Source organism: Rhodamnia argentea, unplaced genomic scaffold, assembly GCF_020921035.1.
Source record: "Rhodamnia argentea isolate NSW1041297 unplaced genomic scaffold, ASM2092103v1 Rarg_v2.20, whole genome shotgun sequence".
Lineage (NCBI taxonomy): Eukaryota > Viridiplantae > Streptophyta > Magnoliopsida > Myrtales > Myrtaceae > Rhodamnia > Rhodamnia argentea.
Genome location: NW_025955869.1, coordinates 27501 through 55000, shown reverse-complemented (window position 1 = coordinate 55000; position 27500 = coordinate 27501). Strand labels below are relative to the sequence as shown.

At 44.0% G+C, this 27500-nt stretch overlaps 3 protein-coding genes and 1 long non-coding RNA gene across 4 annotated transcripts in view; 3 read left to right on the top strand and 1 right to left on the bottom strand.

Moving 5' to 3' along the window:
* Positions 1–8410: 8410 nt before the first annotated feature.
* On the bottom strand, positions 8411–27338 carry LOC125313385. The gene is made up of 3 exons (XR_007197170.1): positions 27303–27338; positions 14685–14720; positions 8411–8421 (listed from the first exon to the last, which is right to left on the bottom strand). It is a non-coding gene; the product is annotated as an uncharacterized LOC125313385 (long non-coding RNA).
* Positions 11369–13272, top strand: LOC125313382 (putative ATP synthase protein YMF19). Its single transcript, XM_048273155.1, has one exon. The coding sequence runs from the start codon at positions 11523–11525 to the stop codon at positions 12000–12002; it is 480 nt and encodes a 159-aa protein (XP_048129112.1). The 5' UTR covers positions 11369–11522; the 3' UTR covers positions 12003–13272.
* LOC115732899 (cytochrome c oxidase subunit 3) lies at positions 12061–14375 on the top strand. The gene has a single exon (XM_030663583.2). It carries the CDS (start codon positions 13434–13436, stop codon positions 14307–14309), a length of 876 nt encoding a protein of 291 aa, XP_030519443.2. The 5' UTR covers positions 12061–13433; the 3' UTR covers positions 14310–14375.
* Positions 24374–27500, top strand: part of LOC125313384 (NADH-ubiquinone oxidoreductase chain 5) — a 10821-nt gene continuing 7694 nt past the window's right edge. The window contains 1 exon segment of the mRNA XM_048273158.1: positions 24374–27470. Coding sequence (XP_048129115.1) covers positions 27242–27470 — 229 coding nt within the window. The 5' untranslated portion in view covers positions 24374–27241.

Below are 27500 nucleotides of genomic sequence, written 5' to 3'. Positions count from 1 at the left end.
ATATGTCTGTTGGTTTTACCTTTTTTTAAAAGTATGTATGTGCGTAGTTCAAGTTTTCGCCCCATTCATCAAGGAATATTTTGGTTGCTTTTGGCGGATTGCTTACTACTAGGTTGGATCGGATGTCAACCTGTGGAGGCACCATTTGTTACTATTGGACAAATTTCTCCTTGTGTTTTCTTCTTGTTCTTTGCCATAACGCCCATTCTGGGACGAGTTGGAAGAGGAATTCCTAATTCTTACACAGATGAGACTGATCACACCTGATTAGTTCACAATGCTCCTTTATGTCAAAGCATAGCAGCTCTTGTGGGATTTTTGAAATCCAATATTCAGTCTTTAATACGCAAAAAAAAAACTCAAAAGAAGGAGTGACGAAGACAATATCGAGAGGAGACAATATTCCAAAATGAGAAGGAAGAAGTGAAAAAGAAGATTGGTACGGGGGCTTTGCTCTTGACCTGTCTTTTTGGTCTTTATATATCTATTATATATATAAATATTATATCTATCGAAAAAACAAAAGAAAAGAATGTAACTATCCCTTATCCTTCTTTCGTAGGACTCACTCATAAATCTGCTCCAAAAGGACGGATACCTGACTAGTTCACAATTCTTACACCAATCATTTACGAGTGTCTTTGACGCGCTCAGGGAATCATCCCATCTTTCCATAGAAGAATGATGTAGTTGAAAGAAAGATGAGCAGGCTGATATGCTTGTTCAAGTTTACTTATCATTCTTTACTTTGGCTAAGATTATTAAGCTTTCAAAGAAGGTTGATAAGAAAACTTTTGACAGCATTATCAGACCTGTGGATGATATGGGTTGTGTTATCGAACAGGTTTCATCCATAAAAGAGTGGTCTCTCAAAAGCCTACTCCCGGTCGAGGGAAGGTAGTGATGAGTGTTACCAGTCAAATCGAGAAGAGATACCCCTATTTACTCTCGAAAGCTCTTTCGACGGCTTTCTATCCGCTCACCAAGGACTACAAGGCGTCCTTCGTGAGTTGTAACGTTGGCAACAACTTGGTCGACTCGAGGCGAGGAAAAAAACCTTCAACTGTTCGCTGACAGTACCTCCAGCCATCGTGAAGAAGATAATGAGTCACAGGTTTAAGATATCCTGCTCTGATACCAACTGCCACGGGGAGTACGTTCTCAATAAAATATTCCCGTCAAAAGCAGACCCGGTGTATGAAAAGTGAACTCCATATCAGCCTTCTCTTTACTTTTTTCTTGTATGCTTGCGAAACTCGTGCCTAAGTTAAGTGTTTAAGTTCATTCAGTGCCTTCAGACGAGCACCTTCTAGCTCTCGAAGACTATACGAAGTGTAATCGTCCGCTGCCATATTGTCGGGCAGGGTCTCTCATCCGTTCTGGGATCCTTCCTTGAATGAACTCGTTCTGGGCTACTTTAATAGTGGTTCACATGACTCCCTGATCGCGATGCGCGGACTTCGCTTTTCTAAGGATTGGAATCGATCGAACTAGCTCGTGCAATTTGAAAGCGGAGAGCTCCTTATCCTTTCCAGTCCAGTCCTTCGAGTACGTGATTTGTGGGAATCTCAACCCACCCGGCCCGGTTCCTTGATTTGGTGTCCCTCTTGCCATTCCAATTAATTCAATCTCTCCACTAAAGGCATGGCACGCTAGAGATGATTGAACGACAGGACCGGTATGGACAGATGATCCGCGGCGGAGAGAGAGGTATGGCCGCACGAGCAAAGGCATTCAAGTAGACTCGGGTTGAGCTTCGATACGGCGATCAACTCACTTTTCCTTGCCCACCGGCCTTGGCCTTCTTTTTGCTTCCTTCACCACCCACAACCCTCTGTTCTCTTCTAAGCATGTAGTTAGTCATAGCGCTATACGGCTTCATACTAAGACTGCTTTTACACGAGCTGCTTTAAAGGACTTGCCTTAGACGAACTGCCTTTAGACGGCTTCGGGCTTCTATTCCTAGTGGTGCAGTCATTCATCACGTCGTAGTGAAGTCAGTTTGCAAATGCTCTATAGTTCTCCACTTCCTGAAATGGTTCCGTCGATCTAATCAGAGGAAATAACCAAAGAAAAAGGCTCTACTGCTAACCGTGATTCTCGTCCGACTCTGGGCGGTGAGTGGGGTAGGCGGAACGTTGTGCGGTAGCAGCCTGCCAGGCAGTAATTTAATAATCAACTTTGCTTTGCCAAGAGGTCTCAATCTAAGACAAGGGCGGTGGGGAAGGTAGATAGCGAGCGAGTGGGTCAAGATGCGGGAGGACTGAAAAAATGCTTACTCTTTCGAGTAAGAACTGAGGATACATGTCATTCCGGTCGGTGACTCCTTCTTTCAATGTATTTGTTTCTGTCATTGGCCATTCTGTCTAGTCAATCTTTCTGTCTCTCGGGACTCGATCGAGTCATTCTTGCGTGTACTTGTTATTCGTAATGGCTTTAGTCACTCTTTCGACGCTTTCTTGACCAATAATACCGGTCGACAATAGCTCTGACTCCGCTTTTCAACATCACCTGCCTACCCACCGCTTTGCCCCTTGACCGCCTTCCTCTCCGTTTTCGCCGGAGAAGATTCACCGATCGTGATTGTCTGCTTTTCTAAACGAACTCTGTTCTCTGCCGGTGATCTTTCCCTCTTTTTTTTCCTATTTATAATTTTCTTTCTACCCTGACCTCAAAAAACTTAGCACTAGGAGCCCTCAGCTCTTAAGGAAAAGTCGCTTCGGTCTCATGGGAACTTATCAGTGCATCGAGAAGTGGTACCCCAAAAGCGTCTATAGCCAATGACTTACATACTTAACCATAACATCTGTCGCCAACACCATATGGGAAGGGGGAGAGGGACGGACTATCCCTTGTTCCACCTTGGCTCGAAACAACTTATTTCCTTGGGGCTTTGTCCGTTCGCGGGTTTCGGTTCAAGTTTCCTACCTTTCCTGTTGTGCCGGTAGATGGATGACTTAGGGATTGAGAGTTTCTATGACAATGGCTTGCTTGTGTATGAGTTACCTTCAATGACTGACTTAACTGAAGAACTTCAAAAAATGGATTTGATTGACTTTACCTACTTTCTTATATAAAACTCTTCTTCCCCTTTGGTCACAATAGTAATTGCCTATGGTCAGCTCTATGGTTAGCTCTGCTACTAAAGGTGGTTTCATTCGTCTTTCGTCCGCCTCGCCTCTGGTACTCGTTCGTAACCGTCCCTCGAAATGCGATACAATAGTTACATTATTGCCTTAGTCTCGTATGCAATTATATGTTCCTTTATACCCTCTTCCAGAGCCGATATGAATCACCTTTTCATCTAAATTTACATTGACCTTGCTTGTGGTGCCTGGTCATGACTTTCCTATTCTGGTTGTGCCAGTTGAAGGAGACGGTGTAGAGTTAGAGTTCGGTAAGGGGTGATTAGGCCTTTGCTTGTGTGCCCGCGGGCTTTCCTATCTATTGAAAACAAGAGCATAGAAGTAGCTGACAGGCAGGGTAGCTGACTTGCGATTCCTACTCCCGTATGTTCTTATTTCTTTCTCTTATTTATTCCAATTATGAGAAGGGCTTGTGTAACCCCTGGCTCAAACCCACCCGTTAGAGCAGCGGGCTGGTTACTGCTTGAAGTCGAAGGCGGGAAAGGGGTAATGGATAGAGGATTGGACGGACTTGCTTTAACCGAAGGGGAGAGTTACAAAGGATTAAGTCGAACAAGCAGTTAACCACTAGAACGAAGGGCTTAGACGAGACCTAGTAGACGGAACGAAGGTACGATACCAACGGGAGAGGAACGACAGGGTACGTAGGTAACGGGACAGGGGTGGGACAGAGACTACAACGAGTTCGGCTTGCTACTCCTATTCCATACATCCTTTCATCTAGTGACCAGAGGTGAGTTTCGTATAGAAGGGACGGAAGTTTGTTGAGTTGAAACTATGGGACGGAGGTAAGGACCGGTGTAGAGTGACGGTAACGGTTGAGGTGGCTTAACCATTCGAACTACCTATTTATGCTTGCCTACCTTTTTTTATATGCGAAAGGAGTCTAGCCCCAAGGGAGTAGAAGTTTTCAAGTGCTTTTTTGAAGCTCTTGGTGACATGATTCCGATAGCAAACGTTCCGCCCATGAGGGTTCCAAAACTTCTGTTCTACGAAGGGGGATCTAGCCGCAAAAACAGAGATAGAAAACGAAGATGAAAAGAAGCAGGAAAAGAAAGGACGTCATGTCGGTTGCCGGTCATCCTGCGCTATCAAGATTGGCTAGCTCAGATTCCGGGTTCTTAGACAGCCTACGATGAGTAGGATATAAAATATTATAAGTTATGAGATCGCTTCTGTGCGATGATCCACAATAGCCTAATGGATGGGAACCTCGCCAAAACAATCGAATTAATGGAAAATCATCCGCTACGCCAAAAAAAAGGCATTGAAGACTTTTTCATCTCCTAGCGTAAAATAATAATTATATTAGCATAAGTAGTAAACATTTTACACTAGGGTTTTTCCCATACATGCAAACATAACAAATAAAACCAAACAAAGATAGTTAGCATAGATAGGAGTCTATCTCCAGTAAGCATCGGAGTAGATCCCCACTAAAAAAAGACAAAGAACACCATACATTAAAACACACTACTTTGCGTCTACAGACACTTATTTTAATCTTCTAGAAAGAGTCGACGGACTCTTCTATTCTAGTCTCCCCGGTCACCGAAGGTGGCGGCCTGCACAAGGAGCTCTTTTTGTTCGTCGAGGAGGGCCCTCTTCCTGTTTTCGCAGGAGCTTATCTCTCTCTGTAGAGAGAGCATATAATCTCGTATGAGATTTGGATCGATCGGCGGCATGTGTTCCCAGAAGAGACCAAGCCTTTGCTCGCATTGGAGCTTCCTGTTTTCCACCTGACGTATTTCTTGCTCAATTTCGTGAAGTCTGTTCGCGTTATCCATATCTACTCACTTTCTTGCCGACTTCTAAGTGCCCTTTGCCAAAGAGAGCTGAAAGAAGCTTCTATTTATAGGCCTTGGGCGCCCTTAACTCTTTCTTATTATTAGTAATAAAGGTAGTCTTAGTGGAGTAAGATGGTTCAAACCTGGCTTTTCATGAATATGGAACCACATCCACTATATTTGAGTGCGCTGAATAATTCTCCCCGTACGGATTGGAGTACGAAAGGCCCACCCAAAAAAGCGAATAAAATAGTCCTTTCTTTTTCGCGGGTATCGCCACGCTGCTTAATCCCGATCACTCCCTCAGGAATAGGAGGCAATAATAGAGCGAATCCGTCAGAGAGTACTCCACCACGAGCTGCCAAAGCACGCTCAGTCAATCGTCAATCTCCAGCCCAAAGCTGACCAGTACAACCATGTGTCACCCCGCGGGCTTCGTCGTACCCTGCCTACTCGTCTTTAACCGGCCCATTTGTACCCAGCTACAATCTATTCCCTTAGGCCCAAGGGCCCCTCGGCCAATCGTCACTCGCCAGCTCCGTCCTTGCTTAGGCGATCGAAGTGAGGCCGAACCCCTATTTCTTTCTTGATTGATCTGACCAGACGCTTGCTTTTTCCCGCGTGCTTGTTCTCTTGATATTCTTTCGACAACTATTGATTTTGAGCCAATCAGGTATCACGGCCTGTCAAACTGTGTCAGGCGGGAGACAGAAAGAATATTCAGCCGATTCCTTTCCAATGAGAACTAGACACGCGTCCCATATCCCCATGTGCTTTCTTTGGTTAGTCTATGATTTATGAGTTGGACTGGGCCTCCATGTGTTTGTCTTTGTGTGGTTTCTGAGCTAGGAGCGCTTCGAATTTCAGTTCTACTCTAATACTATCAAATAATAGCTAGCTACTAACAAGGGGGACTGTTGTCTGACTCTTTTCATGAATCTTATACTGGTAAATAGGGTAGGGGCATTATATTTTATTTGACTTTATATTCCATTTATTAAAAGAGGTAAACAATTTACAATTTTTATTAATTATACTTACATAAGTAAGACTTTTTTGAATACCATACTATTTATCTCCAGGCCTGTCAAGCCTGCTTTCTTCGATGAAAGCCCACAGAAGGGCCAAAGCACAACAAGCCTACCCATCATCAAAGCAGGCCCAAGTCCATGCAAGAAGGCCCGCTGGATCTATCCAAATTCAAAGCCCGCCAAAGGTGGCAGCTCCTCACATGAAATCATCAAAAGGATCCGAGCTCATCAAAGACTCTCCTACATGAAAGGATCTGAATCTATCCAAATAGCCCAGAAAATGACAGCCATCAAAAGGCCTAAGCCCATATAGCCTCGGCCCATCCAAATGATGTTCAGCGGTCTAAACCCAAATAGCTGTGGCCCATGATCCAAGGGACCCGCAAGCAGCATAATTCTGTTCCGAGGCTGCGTTTCATTCCAGCAACAGTAGTATATGGTTCGAAGCGCCTTGTTCCATCCGGCCCGAATCCCCTCCATAACTAGTATAGTGGAGGTGTTCTTTTTGTTTTGAATAAAGAAGCGCGTGAACTTTTAGTGTAACGCAGGCCTTTTTCTCGGTTGATGGATGGGATAAATGCCTATATCGCTTTAGAATGTGTTGGTTATGTTGATGCAATTTCAAATAATCGAATCTAAAAAAGTTTATTTAATTCCCATTCTTTCTAATTGTCTTTCTCTTACTGTGTAAACGAACTTCAAGTCAACTCAACAGGAAGCGTCACAGCCTAGGTTTGGGCCACCTCCGATGTCGATCTGCAGTAATAGTTTTAGAAAGTAGTTAACCGAGGTAGGTTTTTATTTTAACCTAGAGCGATTTGCCTGCTTCTTTCTTCTTAGCCCGCGCCGCACCTAATAAACTAAACGTGAGATCGGGGGATTCTATACGGTCTTAATAAAGCATCTCCTGAACAATCACCATGAAGGGCTAGGAAAGAAAGATACTTGAAAAAGCAGTCTCGTCGCTTCGGTGCCCTGAGGTGAGCTAAGCTAGGTGTGGGGCGGAAGGCCTTACTAAGAGGGTCCCGTGTCGTGCATTGTCATACGCCGAGCCGGAGCCTGGTTTAATAGTTTTGACGGTCAGCCCTCCAAATTCGAAGTTTCAAAACTACACTACATAAGTGCTAGCACGCAACGGCCTGACTTTACGTTTAACTGGTATTGACTATAACTGCTATTGATCTCCCATCCGATGTTAGAACTCATCAGGCAATGATAGGATTTGTTCCGAAGATGAATGAAAGGCTTCCCTTCTTAATTAACCTTGGCAATACAACGTTCAGCATAAATTGGAACGGTTTAGGGCCCTGTGGCTGTAAGCTTTAGTGCATCCTTCCCCGCCCTCAGCCCTTGGTTGGTGTTCGTTCCTTCTAACTCTGCTTGTTAGATTCCTTCCTATACTAAACTTAGTAGGAGAAAGGATCTTTGGCAAAGAATTCCTTTTCCATCTAGAAACCACTTCGTGTAATTTCATTAGTCTGATAATCTTTTGCATTTGTCTTTCGCCTATCCCTTTCTTAATGTTGAATCTTCCCCATAGAAAAAAACGATATCCTTCTCCTCATCCTCATGCCTTTTTTTGCTATACTGAAGATAGAAGCACGAGCGAACCCTTCCTAGGGTGCATCCGTTCGTCGACCAGCGGGAGAATCCGCCCCCAAGTGGCAGCCAAGCTCACTTCGCGCCAAACAAACCACCTATCTCGTTGCTATGTCACCCAGTAACTTAACGAAGTTGGAAAACCCACACTGCAAATGCAAGCTGGGGGGCTTTGCGAGCTATGGGCTTCACTCGACGGGAGCACGAGCGGGGAACTTCAAGTTATTAGAATGCCGTGACAGCAGGGGCAGGGGAAAGGAGAGGGAGCCCGTCGTCATGAGGAAAAATAGAGTGGCTGAAAACAAACTCAAACGAGACTTCATTTCTAAACTAGGTGTCGAAGAAAAGAGTTTAGGTTGGTAGTGCTAAGATCTGAAAGCCCGACGCTTAGTCAGCTAAGCAAAGCCTTGCAAGCAACCTGGCCCGGCACGCAAGACAGAAGAGAAAGAGTGGAGCTTAAGGCATCCTTTATCCTATGGGGAATCAATCAAACGAGATCAAAAGTAGACTGGGCGGCAAGTCATCGCCAGCAATCCGCTCTTTCCAAAGTAGTGCTATTCTGTCCTCCGCCGCCGTTGGACCAATCATTCACCAACGCATCCCTGTAAGGAGACGGGAATCCAGGAACTTCTGCCCAAGAACAGGAAGGGAAATAGATCTTGAGGACAAGTGGTGGTTACAGCTTGAAGAGGACCACTCAGTCCTGATGAAAAAGGAGAAGAAGCCACTGAACTTCCCGGGAAGATAAGCACGAAGAGCGCTCGTAAACTCGCCCTTACAGAAGAGATGGCATCAAGACAGTCGTCTCTTCCCTTAAACAGTCGGGGTGAATACCATCCACGCCTTACTATTCCATTCCTTTAGGGGTGCATTTAAAACCCCTGTAGGAAAACTTGACTTTGTTCTCTCGTCTTCCATGCGTAGCTGTGCCCGGCCGTTCCTATTTCATTTAAGCGCGCGCTGTAGAAGATCGTCATTCCAGCTAGTTTGGATGTGAATCATCCCCGCCATGAGCGAGAGGGTGCGTTTCTTCGAGTTGGTCTAGTTAACCCTCCTATAAAGTCAAGATCAATCTATATATCGAGTCAACTGGCCGAGTCTCAGTCTATAATGTCGTATGTCGTATATTACGTATTCAGTTCAGTTAAGAAGCCCGAAAAAGATAGCCCTTATCAACCAATGCTGCCCGAGTGCTCAAAATCTTTGCTTTCCTCCCGGGCCGGGGCTGCTTGCTAATTTTGTTGAGTGATCGCCAGGCCAGTGGCAGCCCTTTTCCTAAAGAGTCCTGTCCTATCAGGTCTCCTGCTCGATCAAACTGCCATTCTCTCCGACGGCCTTTCCGATACAGTGAGTGGGCATTCAAATAAACCTTTCTTTGTCGAAGTGCTACAACTCGCTCATTCGGAGTAATTCAACTAGCCCTTACCCCCCAATTCTGCGGTACCTTTCCTTTATCGTCGAGTGTAGCGACACTCCTTTGAACGGCACTAGGATATTGAGTCCACCCTTGACCTCCCTGTCCCAGCGAGCGTAGAATCAAATGCCCTCCTGGGATCGAGGAGGATCGCATGCTCGATCGAAATTATCATTCGACCCACAACGCCAACTTAGACCAAGATTCATTCTAAGGTAGGCGTTCTTTCTGACTGACGTAGTTCACGAGTATTTGGGGATCCAGGTCATGCTCTATAAACGGCTAAGTTGACTATTCGATACCGCCTTGAGCTATACTTAAAAAAGTGGCTTTTAGGCTTCAAGAGCGAGGACTGGTTCTTAGCCACCGGGGACCGGCCTCGTGAACGCATTCGCTAAAGGCACTACTGGGCGGTGCTTTCTCAATCCAGAATCTAACAAAAGAAGCCCACGAGATTAGATTCACGCAATTCTTTCTATAATCTATCATTTTCATTTTAGGATTGACAGGACTGGTTGGCTTAAGACCAGAATGCAGAAGCTACTAAGCTCTAATAGCTGCCCTGGCGCTTGCTCCCTAGGCAGCGAAGTTTCAGGTCCGCTTGAAGATACGCTAAACAAGCCCTAAGCAGCGAACGTGTCAAAGCCCTTAGACGTCAACCCTACTCGTTTTTCATGGGGAACCCTCGAACAAGAGTGGAAAAGGTGCTGAACAGATTCAGGTTTCTCTTGGACATGGAATCCGCCCGTTTGAGTCGTCGCGAGCCACAAAGCTCGATCTTTTCTTCCTTTCGTCCTAGAGATAGAGACCGTGCCATTCTGTAAGTCTGTGTCATGGTTTTCATCTTCGCTGGGAAAGGTCTTTTTAGGTCTTCTTCTTCCTCACCAATTTGGTATCATCGTCTTTTCTGTGTTTTCCTCTTTCTCCTCGGTCTGATCTGGTTCTAGTTAATTTGTCGTATTTCCGGTCTCTGGTGCCGTCGATCTAATTTGGTTCCTGGTATCATCGGTCTTCTCATTTATTTCTTTCTCATAGCCCTGTGGGTCTTGTGTCATCGGTCTGCACGAAGAAGGAAGGATAATCAATAAGAAAGTCAAGGATTGCCCCGTTAGTCATTCTAGTCAGCCAATTATCATTGCCTTAGTCTGCCCCTTGATCTTGTGGTCACTTCTGAACTTGGAGAATGGGGAAGTCATTTTGAAAACGTTGCTTCGGATCAAGAACAATGGTGCAGCTGATCGATTTTCTTTCTTGGAATTCAAACTGCCGTCTCACTCAAAAGTCAGAGGTGCTTTCTGGAATTTATCAGAAAGATGCGGTGACAGTTGTATCCGAATGATGCCCCCCTGCTAGGGGATGAACTTCTGAGAAGAATTCCTGAGGAGACTGGGAGAAACTCGCTAGAAAAGGGTATTTTCCCCGAGATGGTTATATCCTGTAATGGTTACCTGGCCCTCCAAGATGCTAGTCTGTGCCAGATATTTAAGATGGTGCAGCATCATGCCTTCGGATTTTTCTATATCCACGCTCAAGAAAGTTCTCAAACAAGCTGGGATCAGCAAGAGCCCGCGGCCGCGGCCTGTTTTCCCTTTCGAGTCTTATGAAGTTGAAGCCAATGATCAGTATTTCAATAGGGGTCTTGTTCTATTCCGGCTGTCTCTTTCTCAGTCTTGTATGTGGTCTAAGGTCTTTCCTTTTGGATGCGCATCCCCGAAGCGCTTAAGCTTTCGATCTAGTCTCCCAGTCTTCCAGTTTCAATCCTACCTCTCTCCCTTATACCTTATGTCATGTCTCCTTCCTAAGAGTCTGCTTCTTTGTTCTGTAATAAATTCCGCAGTCTAAGGAATCCTTCTATAAGCCGGTTCGTAGCCGGGTTGAAACCCGATTGTAGAGAGCGAAAAGAGCCTATTCGTTCACAGGAGATAGCTGCCCTTACTTCCTAGAAGGCAGGAGATGAGAAACTGCTTTGTCTTTGTACGAAGCAGGATATGAATGAGAGTGCAGGTTTAGCGCCATTGCCGTAGTGCTTTCTTATTGTGGTAAGGAGAATGCTGTCCATTAGTTTTCCAAATCCAGGGACTGGTCTTCCGAGTCCTAAGAGTTTTGTCCGAAGAAGGGAAAGAATATCCGGATATGATGTCTATTGATCGATCTGAAAACGGATTGTATGACCACCTTTCTTACCAGCAAATCTTCAATATACTCCCTTGGTGTACGATTGATCATTTCGCTGATAAAGGGTAAGGAAGTCCTGCATTTTTTACTCACACTTATCATTTTCATTCAGGTCTTTCTCTCTCTTTATTCGATGATTTGCTTTCAGTTGGTTTCTCGTAGAGTTGATAACGTCTGTATTTAGGAGCGATCTGTTCATCCAACTCGAAATCTTGTAAGAGAATTTAAAGTGACTTTTCTTCATACGCCCAAAAGTCCCATGCTTTCCGTTGGTCAACAACCAACCAAAGCTCTATCTCATTCTTCACGAGTCCTACAGGAAGGACTCTCTTTCTGTCTGTAGGGAATTGGAAAAAAAAAGAAATCTGACATGCCTCAACTGGATAAATTCACTTATTTTACACAATTCTTCTGGTCATGCCTTTTCCTCTTTACTTTCTATATTGCCATATGCAATGATGGAGATGGAGTACTTGGGATCAGCAGAATTCTAAAACTACGGAACCAACTGCTTTCACACCGGGAGAACAAGATCCGGAGCAAGGACCCAAACAGTTTGGAAGATATCTTGAGAAAAGGTTTTAGCACCGGTGTATCCTATATGTACTCCAGTTTATTCGAAGTATCCCAATGGTGTAAGTCCGTCGACTTATTGGGAAAAAGGAGGAAAATAACTTGGATCTCGTCTTTCGGAGAAATAAGTGGCTCACGAGGAATGGAAAGAAACATATTCTATTTGATCTCAAAGTCCTCATATAGCACTTCTTCTAATCCTGGATGGGGGATCACTTGTAGGAATGACATACTGCTAATCCATGTTCCACACGGACAAGGAAGCATTGTTTTTTAATTTCATTCTAACTTGGTTGTTCGGTGGCCTCATAGAATCAGGTATGCACTTGATCCTATGAAGAAGTTCTTCACAGGGGTGGATTTGGACGAGTTCGAAAGAACTGTTGGTCCAATTCTACCTTCTGTTGAAGAGCTTGGAGTGCCACCTATGACTGGAAAACTAGGTTGCTCGGTTGAAGGAGGAGGCAAAAGGCGGATTTTCCCCATTGGAAACTAGATCAATCAGAGGTTCTTATTGGCTAGCTTCATTGCAACAAATGAAAAGGATACCAATGTTAATCAAGAAGCTCCTCTTGATCGATTAGTTGGCAATAAACACTGCTTCTCTTTTGACTTAAAGTCGGCCACAGATAGGTGGCCTTTAGTCTTTCTGTTTGAAGTGATGCAGTATTTATTCGATAGGTCGTTTGCTTGTGCTGTTGTTAATTCAACATTAGCATGCAACATATTTGAGGTAAACTTTGTTAGGAATCCGAATTCAAGGGTCTCGTTTGTTGCCGGATAACCTCTCGGTTATCATGCCTCTTGGCCTTTATTTGCTTCACATCCAATTTTGGTGTGGTATTGTGCAGAAAAGGTGTATCCGGGATTGTACTTTGACAAGTATGCTGTACTCGGTGATAACATTTTCATTGCTGATCAGGCTGTAGCCAAAGTATATGAAGAATCCCTCCAAAATTTGTGTCTTTCTATTTCATATCAGAAATCCCTGATTTCGGAGAGTGGTTCAGCTGAGTTTGCAAAACGGTTTAGGGTAGAGTGTAAAATTGGAGTGTGGACTTAAGTCCTATCTCGATTCGATCTCTACTCAATGCCCATCACCCTTGGGGTGCTATGGCAATACACTTGAAATATCGGGTTAAGAGGTTATCAACTCTTGCTCGTATATCAGGTTGTAGTTTTAAGCGTCTCGACTGGACCATCCTAGAAAGGCCCACATTGAGCGCATTCTTCATATGTGGACCAAAACTTCTTTCGCACTGGATTTGTGGTTAGGAATAGGTTGTCCTCTCCACCCTTATCTCAAAGGTGTGCTTTTGGCTTCCAGTTACCAGAAAAGGGACCTTCGCCCAAGCCGAGCCACTAGTAGAGTAAGCCCTTCCCACGTGTCAAGGTGAAGAAATTCATAATGCAGCCTCAACCAGAGAGATCAACCTTCGATTTATATTTTTTTTAGGCCGCCGGCGGCGCAGAACGCACTAATCCGCGACCAGCTTCCGAAACCGAACTGAATGGAATTGTTACTTTCCAAAAATGCTTGCTGAAAATCCAAGCCAAGAAAGAAGGTCCATTTTCCCACGTAGTTCGTCGGTCAAACCAACGATTCTCTTCTCAAAGGTTTAGAGAGATCTTTTTCTAGTTAGACTTCTATCAATACAATGAAAGAACCATCCCTTCCTATTTGTTTGTCCTGTCAGATAGAAAGAAAATGAGACCCCAAAGAGCCCTTACTTTAGGGAGTGGGGATGAAGGGGGGGGTTTACATACAACTGAGGCAAAGTGGTTTATGATTGAATCTCAGAGGCATTCTTATCATTTGGTAGATCCAAGTCCATGGCCTATTTCGGGTTCACTCGGAGCTTTGGCAACCACCGTAGGAGGTGTGATGTACATGCATCCATTTCAAGGGGGTGCAACACTTCTCAGTTTGGGCCTCATATTTATCCTATATACCATGTTCGTATGGTGGCGCGATGTTCTACGTGAATCCACGTTGGAAGGACATCATACCAAAGTCGTACAATTAGGACCTCGATATGGTTCTATTCCGTTCATCGTATCGGAGGTTATGTTCCTTTTTGCTTTTTTTCGGGCTTCTTCTCATTCTTCTTTGGCACCTACGGTAGAGATCGGAGGTATTTGGCCCCCAAAAGGGATTGGGGTTTTAGATCCTCGGGAAATCCCTTTTCTTAATACCCCTATTCTCCTTTCATCCGGAGCTGCCGTAACTTGGGCTCATCATGCTATACTCGCGGGGAAGGAAAAACGAGCAGTTTACGCTTTAGTAGCTACCGTTTCACTGGCTCTAGTATTCACTGGCTTTCAAGGAATGGAATATTATCAAGCACCCTCCGCTATTTCGGATAGTATTTATGGTTCTACCTTTTCCTTAGCAACTGGCTTTCATGGTTTTCATGTGATTATAGGTACTCTTTTCTCGATCATATGTGGTATTCGCCAATATCTTGGTCATCTGACCAAGGAGCATCACGTTGGCTTTGAAGCCGCTGCATGGTACTGGCATTTTGTAGACGTGGTTCGGTTATTCCTATTTGTATCTATCTATTGGTGGGGAGGTATATGAAGGAACGAATAAATGGATTGAGGAATGAGAGCTCGAAGACAAAGAGAACCGGGCTTTTCCAAAGAATGACTGCAGCTTTACCACTCCCTTTTTTTATCATATACAAAAAGGTCTCTTCCACTTTCCTATCCAATCTCTCTCTATTCTGGCACATAAATGAAGGGATCGAAGAGATTATGGCAGATCATGTTCACCAAGAAATGACCCGCAATTTTATCTTGGTCTATTTGAGATTGTTCCTTTTAATCGTAATCAAAGATGTTTTCTTGTCTCTCGTTTTCTTTTCCGAACAAATCGAAGAACCTAATGGATCGAACTCAAAGATCAAAGCGTCTGTTATGAAAGCTATGAAACAAGTATGCGGGGGTTTAAAACCCTTTTTTGGTGTCTTAGCAGTCAGTTTTTTCGTACCTTTTCTAGGATCAGAAGGAACCGCTATAATGACCGAAGGTAGAAATCTCGTGCTTTTTGGAATCCTGATTTTAGGCTTAAACTTTCTCTTTCGTCTTTTTTTTATTCGTTTGAAGAAGAGGTCTCGCTTTCTACTTTTCTTTTTTATTATCTTGTTCTATTTTATTATTTATTTAAATTTATATTATCTACGGGTCTACCTTCTTTCTTGGTTTGGTCTCTGCCTTAGTGGGATTTTTTCTACTTTTTTTATTTTAAATGTATCGGGAGAGCAAGGACTTCCTCTTCCGGCCCCTTCCGGGGCATCATCGGAATGCAGCGTCAACCAAGCGCCTGGTGGGAATGACGCGGGGCCGTCGAATGCCGGTCCTTCTAATGCGGCCCCTGCTGACTCTCCTTGGGGATCTTTTCCATCGGTGCCCTCTTCCTTAACTCCCCTACCCCCTTCTCCTTACGTCCCCTCACTCCACTCCATGGAGGAAAATAACCCTTCCGGCAGGGAACAGCCTGAGGGCGCGGTTGAACAGTCAAAGGAAATTATAAGTAATTTGAGGGAAGACCAACATCAAAAAATTATGAGTAGAATAGCCACTTTTACCCCCAAAAGGGAATTCATCGCGGATGACATAGACACGATCATTTGTTTAAAGGAGCAGATTATAAATAGCATGGGGGAATTAGATCCCAATCGATTCTGGGCTGAACAAAGGAATAACATCATTTCTGATGGAATATTAAAGGGGGGGAAGTCCGAGTATACCGTGGACACCCTACTTAATAATTTTAATAAATTAACAACCGAGGGTCAAAACGCTTTTTTCTTTAAGCAAATGATAAAGATGCGTGAAAACTTCGAGAATAAAGGCCGATTTTCTTAACAAGCCCGCCGATGATTGGTCAACAGATGAGTTTACTTTGCTTTGGCTTGCTTCCATGAGAAGGGGAGAGGTGAGGCGAGCACCTTCCACCAGACTACTTTACTGACCTGAATTCATTCCACGTAGAGTACAGGAACTGGGTTAACAAAAGGGCCCGAGAACTACAGGGATCTGATACCTGGCTTTCTTGGTATGAGAAGTCGGTTATGTAGGCGTACAACTTTTCCTAGGTTGTTTCGATCACGAATGGCCAAATAATCAATTAGTAGTCTTCCTGATATTGCCATAAGACCTTCTCTTCTCCCTCTTGGAAACTGGCTAGCTATGAGGAGAAAAGTAGCCCAATGTATGGTTTGAATAAGCTTGATTAGGCCCGTTTAGCTTTAGCTCGTCTAGCTGCTTGGTTAGACAATAGTCTTTTAAATAAATGCGAGTTCTTAACTCAAAGCTCTATTACGCCTTATCAAAGGCATATTCTGCCTTATAATCTTATACATCGTCCTATGAACTTCTAAATTAATATGAACTGGAAATAGCTTAACCTTAACTTGAAGTACCTTCACTTCCAATGACTTATACTCTAAATATAGAAAGTATATCCACAGGTAGGATAAAGTATTGCGGTATTATGCCTAACTATAGCCCGCCGCCCTTGGAAAAGAAAGAACTGGAACAAGCTCCAAGGAATAGAAAGCAAAGCTCTCGGCAAAGTCGTGGATATCTAATTTAATTTCGCCCAGTTTATGACATCAGGAGATGAAAACTGCGATCTTACTTCTTTGTCTGATGAATGGTCTGATTTGAGAGCTTCAAGGCAAGCTACTCGTTAGGCTCCGCCAGGACCTTTAAAAAGAAGGATCTTGCTATCTCGAAGTGCTGGATGGCTTAGGAATAGATCCAAAATCCACACTTCGAGTAGGGTAGGATGCCAACGACTTGCTCAAGAAAGGTCTCAAGCCAGACATTGATTGACGTGGCGGTTGACCAATCGATAGCCTAAAGCTACAAGCCAGCTTGAACTACTTCCTACGTCATCCTTCGTCCACCTCTCCCTCAGCGAGGAAATAGTAGTAGCAGCAGTCTCCCCACTAATTAAAGGTTACAGTCCCAACCAAGTCAAAGAGTCCGGTACGAACAAAGGCATTATATGAAAGCTTTCCCATTTTACCATTCAAGGAAGGGATTCGACTTAGACCCCTTAGTAGGACCTTCTGGCTTACAGGAGACCTTCCATCCATGGTTGATATCTTCCTAGACTTTCTGCTTATCCGGGAATGTGAGTCTTTTTTCCCAGTCCTTTGTTGGAGGAGAGTCTACAATGTCCGAATGTTCTAATCTAAAGAAAGATGCTAATGTCACTACGGGAATAGCTCCTTAATTCCTTCTTGTCTCGCTTAGGCTTTCTTTCCTTTTTTTCTCGACTAGTTGTCGCATGCAATGGCTGAAAAGAAACTACATCTTTCACTGCAATTCCAACTTCTACTGGATCGAATGCAGAATGAATGGAAGGCGATGGTGATGTAAGGTAAGGCTTAATAGAGCTGGAATTCCCCTAGAACTGCAATTGAATAACTGGGAATTGGAACTGCTTGTGAAAACTTTCTTGTTTTTGTCCCTTCTTTTTCATATGATATTTCTTTCATTCGCTTTATCACTGGTCGAAAATCCCTATGCACTGCTGGATTGACCTTATCAGCTCGCTTGAAAGGAGACCTAGCTCTTGCCCTAGAAACTGCTCTAGTGCTAGCCCTTTACTTTTGCTCTCTTCCGAGCTTACTTGCTGGATAGATTGGCACATATGAATATTAAGCCCTTGAACCTGCTATCCGCTTAAACTTGAGAGGCTTGAAAAAGCACTCCAATATTTAGCACTCCATCTGTAACTGGATAAAACAGAACTGGCCTTAGTCCTTCTTTTAGACCTTTCACTTCTTACGCTTCTTATGAAAGGTAAGGGGATTATAGAATACTAAGCCTTAGCCCTAATAGACCGTTAGCACGTTAGTACCATAGCTACGGGAATCCTACCCTCTTTTTTTATCCATTTTCTATCGAGTAGAGCATTAGACGATCCTTTAGAGAAAGATATTCAATTAGGGAATCAAAGCAGATTCACTGGTAGAAAGAGATGATATTACGCTTTATCCCGCTGCTTTCTTGTCTAGCCTTATAATCTTTTGCTCTAGAACCAATTCTAGAACCAGCTTCTTCATTGCCTGAAGGATTGTCATGATGCCCTTTCCTGGAGATTCTTAGAGCGGGAGATCGTTAACTCGGGTAGGCAGATATTTTCTTGCCTTTTTCGGAATCCCCCACATCTGAAACTTGCTTTATCACAGGAAGCTGCTGTCTTGCCTTGGAAAGATAGATCAAAGGACTGTTTGAAATTGAAAGGGCACACGGACTAGATGGTTGGAAAGAGGGCTGGACCGACCGCAAAGTGAACAAAGAATGTATGAAATAGGCTAGCAGGAAACTACTAGTTATTCATAGGCAAAGACTCTATAGGCATATGCTGGGGTTTCAACTCCTTAAAATAGTCTTTTACGGCCCCCTCGGCTGGGAATTAGATTAGCGCAGGCTTACTAGAATATGGCCTTAGTCCTTCTTTCCTTTAGCTCTTTTACGCTCGGTATTCAGGGGATTTCTAGTAGTAGCTCCTTAGCTCTTTAGAAAGGGCACTATACATATTATAAATAGTACGGGTTTCACGCGGAATCTATAGGAAAAAGAGAAAGGATTATCTATAAGCTAAGCATCTCGCCCATACCATAATTCACTGCTTGCGGCAGATAGCGAAAAGAAGAGTTATAATTTTGAGTCAACATAAGAACCTGCCTCAGCATAAGCACCTGTTAGTTATTCAGTTCCCGTCTTGCTTGACCTTGTCCAATCTTAAATCGCCTATCCCGCCGAACCTACTTACTTCCTTACCGGAGAGAAAGAAGAAAATGGGAGTCCTACATATGCCTTTCCATATTGGGGAAGAAAGATATCTATTCTAGTTAGCCGCCCTAAGGAAAAGAAAGATTGAGGGAAATAAATTATAGGCTCCTAACCTTTAGCCGGTATGAACTCAAGCCTACTCATACAATATTACGACTGGCAGGGTAGATCGAAGGGAGAATTCAAAAGGGCGGCGGGATATCTAGCAGGAAAGTAAAATCCTGTGATCCAGTCTGTTCCCATTGATGTGCCAGTTCCAGGGTAATCTTTTTTTATAGTTCCCGGTTACACTGGATTATATGTAAGTACTAGTCCCCATTCCAACACCCCTTTAATAAACTCAAGATAGGCCTGATTCGGAAGAAGAGAATGAGGGCCTCGCTTTCTAAGAACGAGACTAACGACTCCTTACTGAATCCAATTGGACATACCAATAAACTCTGGCTCATCGATTGACATCTCCAATCTATATGGAAAAAAATTATCCCGTATCAAAAAGGCCATCATTGGGGCAAACAATGCACGTAGACCAGAAAGAAGAGGCTTTTCTTTCCGTGGGCTAGTGTAGTAGACTCCATTATAGGTCATTCGGAAGGGCTCCGTATAGTTCTATTTTGGGGCGTAACGTTATGGTTCTTTCCTCGACTGACTGAGAAAAACAAGTTCCAGAGGCATCTTCCATTCATCTCGATTTGGGTTTTTCCGCACCATATTTTGATCTGCCTCTTCTTCGATCCCAGGAGCAGAAAAAGAAGAAGTGGCACGAAGTCAGGAGCTAATCGTTGTACGGGCAAGGAATAGTAATCTTGTCTGCGGAGGCTTTTCTCCTATCTTTAAGGAAGGGTTCCACTTTTCGAAGAAGAGCCCAGACGATGGGGCGGCGAAAGGGGACGAATACGCCTTCGAAGGGGGACAGCCGGCCTCGGATAAAAGGAATTCGGTAAGCATATAGGCTCTCTATTCTATTTGAAGCCCAGTGAGCACTTTCAGACGACTGACTGAATCAAATAGGAAGGCGTGAGGTCAAGAGATGCATGTACCCAAGCTAGCATCTCTACGCCTGACGGGATCCGCCCCTTCCTCGGCCGTGGTGAAGAAGGATTGAGAAGGCTATGTGTTAAGCATAGTGACCCATTTAATAGTTAGCAGCAATCGCCTTTCGGTTGGCTCCTTAGAATGAAAGACGATTAGTTAGACGCGGCAAAAAGGGCCCTTTTAGATTCAATCAACGCAGGAAGTATGCAGAGAGATTATCATACCCGGGCCCATAGAGGTTAGCTCCCTTCTATATCTATATACGAAAGCCCCAGTGGACAGCAAACAAAGATGCCATACTAAGAAAGCAGTCGCCAATCAATGACCGATGTAAATCAGCCTTGCTGGCAGGAATGTTCATAACTGCTTCCGGATAGAGGAAGTAGCAATAGGGCGGATGATCCCTGATTCCATCTAACCGCTCTCTGGACTCGGAGTTTTTAAGTCTCGGTTAGCTCCAGACTGCTGACACATTTCATACCATCCTACTCCTCGTCTTAGTGTTCGATTATCCTTCCTCTCTCCTTCGTGTGGGATGAGTTGCATATGAACTCTACTCTTGTTTTATAATAGTAGTACCTTATGTTTCGGAGTTAACGACTCTCTAGTTTGACTATTTCTACTTTTATGGCAGGGAGTGAGCTACTTATCCGGTGCTATTTTGAGTTACTTTCTTTGCCTGTGGCACTTACTTATTTCAAATTTGAAGATGCGTCTTCTTCCTTCTCAGATGGCCCGCATGTGGTCGAGGATGCTTTATATGAATATCGTGGGTGCTTTGTCTGCATATCCTTATTTTATGATGCCTCTTTTTCGGCAGTCCCCCTCGGTCTCCGTAAGGTTGGACGTTTTCCTCCTTTCTCCCGAAGTAGCGATTCCGGATCTCTTTTCTCTTGGTTGAGCTCTCCTGGGATATCATCCTGAGTGAACGGGCTTAGGTATAGCCGCCTAAGGAACCAAGGAGGACGGACCTTTCTTTGTAAGCGAGGACGATGGGTACCCTTAGATATCAATCAACCTAGTTAACTAAGAGGTGCGTAGCGCTTTGAACAGGAGATAACTTTCATAAAGATGTGATGTTGGTGGATCAGGATCCATTTCCTGATACCATGCCGGTGAACATGTTGACTCCGAAGTTCAAATTGGTATTGGACACGTCATCTGAAGAGCCGCAAAAGGCTAGTGCTCGTAACAGATTGAGCAAGTCCAAGGAGCCAATACATGGATCTCCTGATAGTCCAGTACTTTGTGCTCGCTGCCACGCTGAATTACAAGGGAGTGTACGGAGCCAGCAGACGATTCAATCTGTTGACTTCACTCTAGTTTGAGGAAAGTCCCGCAAATGGGCATCCTTCCTTCTTCGTTCGAATGCTTCTTTGTTCTTCGTATTTGATGCTGTTAAAATCACTGCTTACCGGTGTGCGTTCTATTTTGAATATAAGGAAATTTCGGGGTCTGGGATCGATCCTTTCTATTCTAGTACTAGTATAGAGTAGCCTTCCCGACAACAAATAAAGTATACTGCTAGGAATCTCTATCAATTCCTGAACTAAACCAAGCCAAATGAAACTTCTGAAACAAAAGCAATCGCAGCTTTTTCAACCTCCCCTGGGGAAGTCGGGAAGTAAGGTAAATAGCCTTTCTTCTTTTTGAGCTAGCATTATTCCGAACTTCTTCTTCTACCGCGAGTGCCCCATAGCCTCGGAGATAGCCTGGTCGTTATCGCCTTTCCCCGGTTCCGGGTGTGCTTTCTCTATTAATAAAGAGATTTCCCGGTCTTCACTCCTTTCGACTAACATTGGGCTAGCTGAACCAAAAAGACTTGATTGTCCCTTTCCTTGGCCTGGGGGGAACTTGAATATTAATATCTTTCTCTTGAACCAAAACCAAGGTCAACCTCACCACGGAAAGAAAAAGAAGAAGCCCCACCTACCGACTCTAGAACAGCGGAAACAGCAGATAAGCCTTTCCTAACCCCTGAAACAGAAACCATTTGAACCAGAGCTGAAACAATTGATGAATTACCCGAGGCTATCCCAGTTCCAGTTTCGCTAACTGCTTACATGGGCAAGGAAGAGATGCGCCATTCGCCGTAGAAAGAGAGAAAGCTCGTGGAGTAATACAACAATAAATGTTGTTCCTCAATTGATTCCTAAGAGGATTGGAAAATCTTTCTTTGCTGCTTAAGACACAGGAGAGATTTCTATCGACCAAGCCGAAAGACAGACTTACGAACCAAACCAAAACACCTCTCCTCGGGTGGGTCAAAGAACTACCTTGCCAATATCAAAGATAGCCTATTCTTCTTCCCCCTTCCGAAATGAAAGTGCCAGAGCATATTCTCAAGCAGTGACAGTCTCATCGTTGGCAAGTCTCATCCCTCGGGTACGAAGGAACTAGGCTATGATTCGATGATTCTTGCCTTGTGGCCACTAGAGTTTTGGCTTTCTCCTTTCCAGTCCAGCGAGCTGTCTAGTCGCCGAGTTCTTTCAGTCCAAGACTAGTAGCCATACCGACAAGAGATTCAAGCGCTGCGCTTACGCTTTCTCCTAAAACCCCTACTCAACCACCAGGAGCGGAAACAAAAGAGAGAAGAGCGGGCACTCTTTGGTCTCAATCCTTTCTCGGCCTAAGGAAAATTTACATAAAGATTAGTGAAGCTAGCACCCTAAGAGCTCACGTAAACAAAGAAATTTCCTCCCGGAAGGCCGGTTTGCCAATGCTTGAACTGATTGAGAAAGGAGTTTAACCCAGTGTACTCTCTGTTCTGTCTCGCCTTTATCGGGGTATTCCCACTTCGCTTGGATTGCTTGTTTTTCATACAACTAAAGACTTGGCACTTCCTCTTTGAATAAAAGGCAACTGACTCGGCTTCGTTCACTCACGGAAGACCAACTGAATCTAGACAGTTCTAAGAGACGTACTATAGCTAGCTAGGGCAATTATCTCTATCAATTCCTTACTTAATAAAAGCAGTTATATATAGCACTGCTGCTACTTCCTTTGCTACCGGGGAATCACTCAGAAAGAATGTAAGCGGCACTCCTACCGCTCTGAAACGAGTGATATTCTTGGCATCTGGAAAGAGTTATGTTATAATAAAGAAGTCCTTTCCTTCAAAGCCAATTCCGACAAAGAAAGATGAAGAGCGATGTCATACCCTCGGTCAAGAGCTGGCTTAAGCCATGCCCTTACTAATGATTCCGCATCTACAGCTAAATCATTGAATGGCACTGCACTTTGGATCTGACTTAGCATAAGGAGGTTCCAAGCTACAGCAGACTCTTTGCTCCTTCTTCTATTACTGACCGTGTAGTGGAAGCCCTTCTTCGTTCTTATAATTTTCGGCTTTCTTACTTAGAAAATGAACATTCTTTAATCAATTATCTGCCTTGTCTTCTAGTAGTAAAATCTCGCTCCTCCAAGAGCGGAAATAGCCATTCTTGCAGCACTTCTTCCTCCAACTCCAACAAGGGCTTCTTCTTCTTATGATTCTGCTTGAACTGGATTCACTATTCTAAGTTCAGTGACTCTCGGATATCAATCAGAATAAAGGGTAGACAAAACCATTAGCATTGTTAACCCATCTCTCAACTCAAGGAAGCTCCTCCCCTCTCTCTCGGGTGAGGGTCAGGAACAGTAGAAGAGGCTTTTGCTGCTCACGCCTCCGCTGCTATTTCATAAAGGGCTACTCGCTCTTGGAGTAAGGGCATTAGGGTTAGGCGGGAAAGGAAGGGCCTTTTTTGGGTATGGGGCCCATTCTCCCTTATGGGCCTAGCAAGTTTTTTCCCCCATCTTCTGACCCAACTTACTCCTATCTTAAGTCTACTGGGGGTAAGGATAGTCTGTCAAGCCCTAATTTGCCTTTCCCACGGCCACGACCATTGAAGGATGAGCGCTGATCATTCGAAGATTGATAAGCAATAAAGAAAGCCTTGGTATCAGTAGATGAATGCAATTGATGAAACCGTTGCGAATGCTACAATAGCTTCGCCTTAAAGTCATCAAAGCTGATATTGGTTGTGCTATTAGTGATTGTGGTGACGAAAGCGGTGGTAATCCGGCTAAGACATAAATAACCAGATCCTTGTGTGAGACCGGAGAATTGATTGCAATGAGAGCTGACTTGAGTGTGCGTACATAAGTATGTGGCCATGGGCTGATTGCCCTTTTTTAAGGTCTGAAGTTGAAGCTTTCGAGCCACAGACTGATCAAGGAATCGCTTTTCTTTTTATAAGGCTACCCAAACATTTCGTGCAGTTGGTAGATCATGCACTTCCTGTAGAATATCCCGCATAAGAGTGGCATTTTTCCAGGTTCTATCAAAGCAGACTACCTCGTCCCTCTCCTTTCTCCTTTCAGTCGAGTAACTTCATACCAGGCATCCTCCGATCTCTAGAAAGACTTTTTTCTTTCTTTTCTTTTTCGTCAAGAGTTAGATAAGATCTTAGCCATTCAGTCCAGTACGTCAGGAAAAAGACAGATTTCTTAGGAGAGCTTTAAGTCAATCCAACCCGGTCCCCTAGCCTACAATCCGGTATAAGCAAAGCAGTCTCCTCCACTCACCCCTACTTATGAGTTCTAACCCGGTAGAGGAGAACCCCTCAACATTATCATCTTCATACCTTCCGAAAACAGCTTTCTTACTCGCTTAAGGGGATAAGATAAGAATGCCTTTCAGATGTTCCAGCAATCTCAGCTAAAGCTCTTGCTTCAAGAATGGCTTGAGTTCGCGAGAGGTATAGGACTCAACTGTTAAGGAGAGTCTGGTAGGAGTAACTCGAGTGAAACGTTTGGGAGGGGTTTGATCCTTCCTTAGGCCGATCAGAGAAAGTAGTCATTTTGGTTCAGAGAGCTCAGCTAGAAAACATAGTCCTCATATTTTGTTAAATAGTTCTAGCTAGGGATAACGCGCACCTAAGCTCTTTCTGGGTGAGTTGGATAGAAGCAATCTTTCTAAGACCGAAGGAACTGAAGAGTTCTTTCTTTCTGAATTGTTTTGAGTTTTTCAGGATCTTCAGTGTAGACCGAAATGTGCTTCCTTTTGACTTGGCGAAGTAAAGTCCTTCGAAATGAGCTCAAGAAGTATCGGATAACATAACTATAGGGGAGAACCTAAAACTTCTAGCTTTCCTAAATCAGTTTTCTAATCGTAGCCAATAGTAGTAACAGATTCAAGGAAAGGCTGGGGATGAATACCCCGGAATGACTGCTACTTAAAGGGGATTGGCTTTTTAAACTGAGTTGGTGAAAGATGAATTAGGGCCTTAATTAAGGAATAGCATAATCATAATCATTAGATTCGCCAGTACTGAAAGACGAATATTGTATCGCATTTCGAGGGCGAGCAAGCGCTTTCTCTTAAGAAGACAGAGCACAAGCAGCAAAACCTGCTAAGACTAAGACAAGCTAACCCAAAGATCTACCAGTGGGACTACCGAGTTCAGTGCCTGGGGAGAAGAGCAGCAAAGCAGACTTACCAAAGTGGGGATAAGTATTTCAAAATATCTTTACAGGACTCTGAATGGCTAATCTGATTGAGCAGATGGTTAGCCCTAGGCTAGAGAGACTGTTTAGGCCACTGTATAGGAAAGCCTAGCCCGAGCATATTGATAGGGAACAAGGTGGTTTTCTACCGGAGCTTACCTTGCTCTCAGGAGAAGGCAATGGGTCAGCCTTAGAACACATGGCTCGGTTCACTTGCCAGTGGTAGGGGGCTTCGAATGATGATTACCTAAAGCTTAGGTAATTCCCAAGTTCACTGACAGGCTACGCATTTGGTATATTTGGTATATTCATCTTCCACCGAACTCGATACACAAAAGAAAAGGGAAGACATTCAAAATTAGTTTCAGTCCCACTTCTTTAGGACTGATCCTGCTCTGTCCATGGCAAACTTGGCTCGATTGAAGAAAAATGACATATGCAATTAACCAGACACCATATTCAAAAATGAATGGCCAATTTTTTGCTTTTTTTTTTTATGGCCCATCCCTTTCATAATCGCAGCGCAGAGCAACAAGCCACAAGAGAGGCATTGCTTGCTTTCCGCTTGCAAACAGTAACGGAATGTTCCGCGTCTGGTCGAACATTTTTCCTCTTCCTTACAGTCGAGCTTCAAACCATCCAGCCTCTCCTTTTAGTCGAGCTGAATTACACGTCCGGTCCCAAAGCTATTCCTAACTCGAGGTTCAGTGATCACTCCTTTTCTAACTTATCCAGACTATAAAAGGCTTTGCATACAAACAGGAAAGAGAAAGTCTGATCATGACCTCCTCTTTTATTTTATCTTCCGATAATAACATTAGATTTTCATTTATTCCATTATCTGTTATCGTATATAAGGAAGAGTTCCGTCTTTCTTCAATCGAGTAAGATACTTGATCGAGAAGCCGTGGGACCAATGAGCCCGCTACTATGGCTCCGAAATGGGGTCTGCGGGCCGGTAACCTGATCGACGTAAGATCCTTGATTACTCTTGAAGAAGGGTAGACTGAAGTTCCTTATCAAAAAGTGACTCTTTGTAGGTAGGGGAGAAAGATTGCTTTCTCATCCGTTAACGTTAACAGCAGTCAATCGTTCCTCTACTTTACAGTCTCTAGCGTTCCTTCCTTCAGTAGGAAATAAGTATAGGAAAGCTAATAATAATAATTCGTACAGTCAATCAACAGCAAATCCTTTAACAGCAGCAAACCAGAGCGATGAAGGGGAGACTGAAGTTGCTGTTTTTACCTTTAGTACGGGGATCGAACCTGTTAAAAGAAAAAAAGATTTCATTTATAATTCACTTTCAGAGCAGAATTCGGTTACTTCAGTACGGGCAGAAAGACAGACTGAAGTTCCTTAGTTCTATCACTCATATTCAAATAGCAAATCGTACAGCATGCAATCGCTACGGGTACAGGAAAGCGCTCCGATCTCTCGAATCTCTCAGCAGTCGCACAGTAGCAGTCGCAGTCGGGAAGGAGCACGAACGCCTAAGACTTCCCTACTTGTCTTTCTTTCCTATTGCTCATGCAGACGAGGACCAAGATCAGCCTGGTCCTTCTGAAGCTAACACTCGAGACGAGGCTTTGAGCGCCGAGCAAGAGATAGAAGATCCCCTTATTGGTGGGGAAAGCTTATCCCAAATCACTACGCGGCTTATGCTCGAATATAAGGGCAAGGCTGCGCTTCCTCCTTTTGATTACTTTCATAAAAAAGCTCATCCATCTTTGAGAGTAAAAGAAATAGACTCTTAAAGATGGATGAGCTTGATCCCGATCGGGGATGGCTTGTGAATGGGGCCCAATTTATCAAGACCCGGAACGGCAAAAACCATTCATTGGACTCTCTCCATGAGATCTTTAACAATCTTGAGAGGGAGCGCCGGAATAGCCCCTACTTTCGCGTTTTTGTTGAAAGAAGGGATCGGGGATACCCTTACCCTTGACCAGACTACTTTACTAGAAGTCGAATTCAGTACAGGAACTGGTTTAAGGGCTTGATTCCTATTTTTTCGGGTAAGTCAAGCCCGTGGAAGGAAGGTGGGGGAAGCAATTCACCTTGTGTTGTGACTCATTCCTTCGGTCGGGCCTTCTTCGAACGTCGATCAATCTATCACAACATCCCAGGCCGCTCTGTCATTGTCTGATTTTTGGTTGTCTGATCACACTCGAAATTATGTATCTACTTATCGTATTTTTGCCCCTGCTCGGTAGTTCCGTAGCAGGTTTTTTCGGACGTTTTCTAGGATCAGAAGGAAGCGCTATAATGACCACTACGTGCGTTTCATTCTCTTCGATCTTATCTTTGATTGCTTTTTATGAAGTCGCACCGGGAGCTAGTGCTTGCTATCTAAAAATTGCTCCATGGATCTCATCGGAAATGTTTGATGCTTCTTGGGGCTTCTTTGGCGACCGTGAAGTCACCGGATGAATTG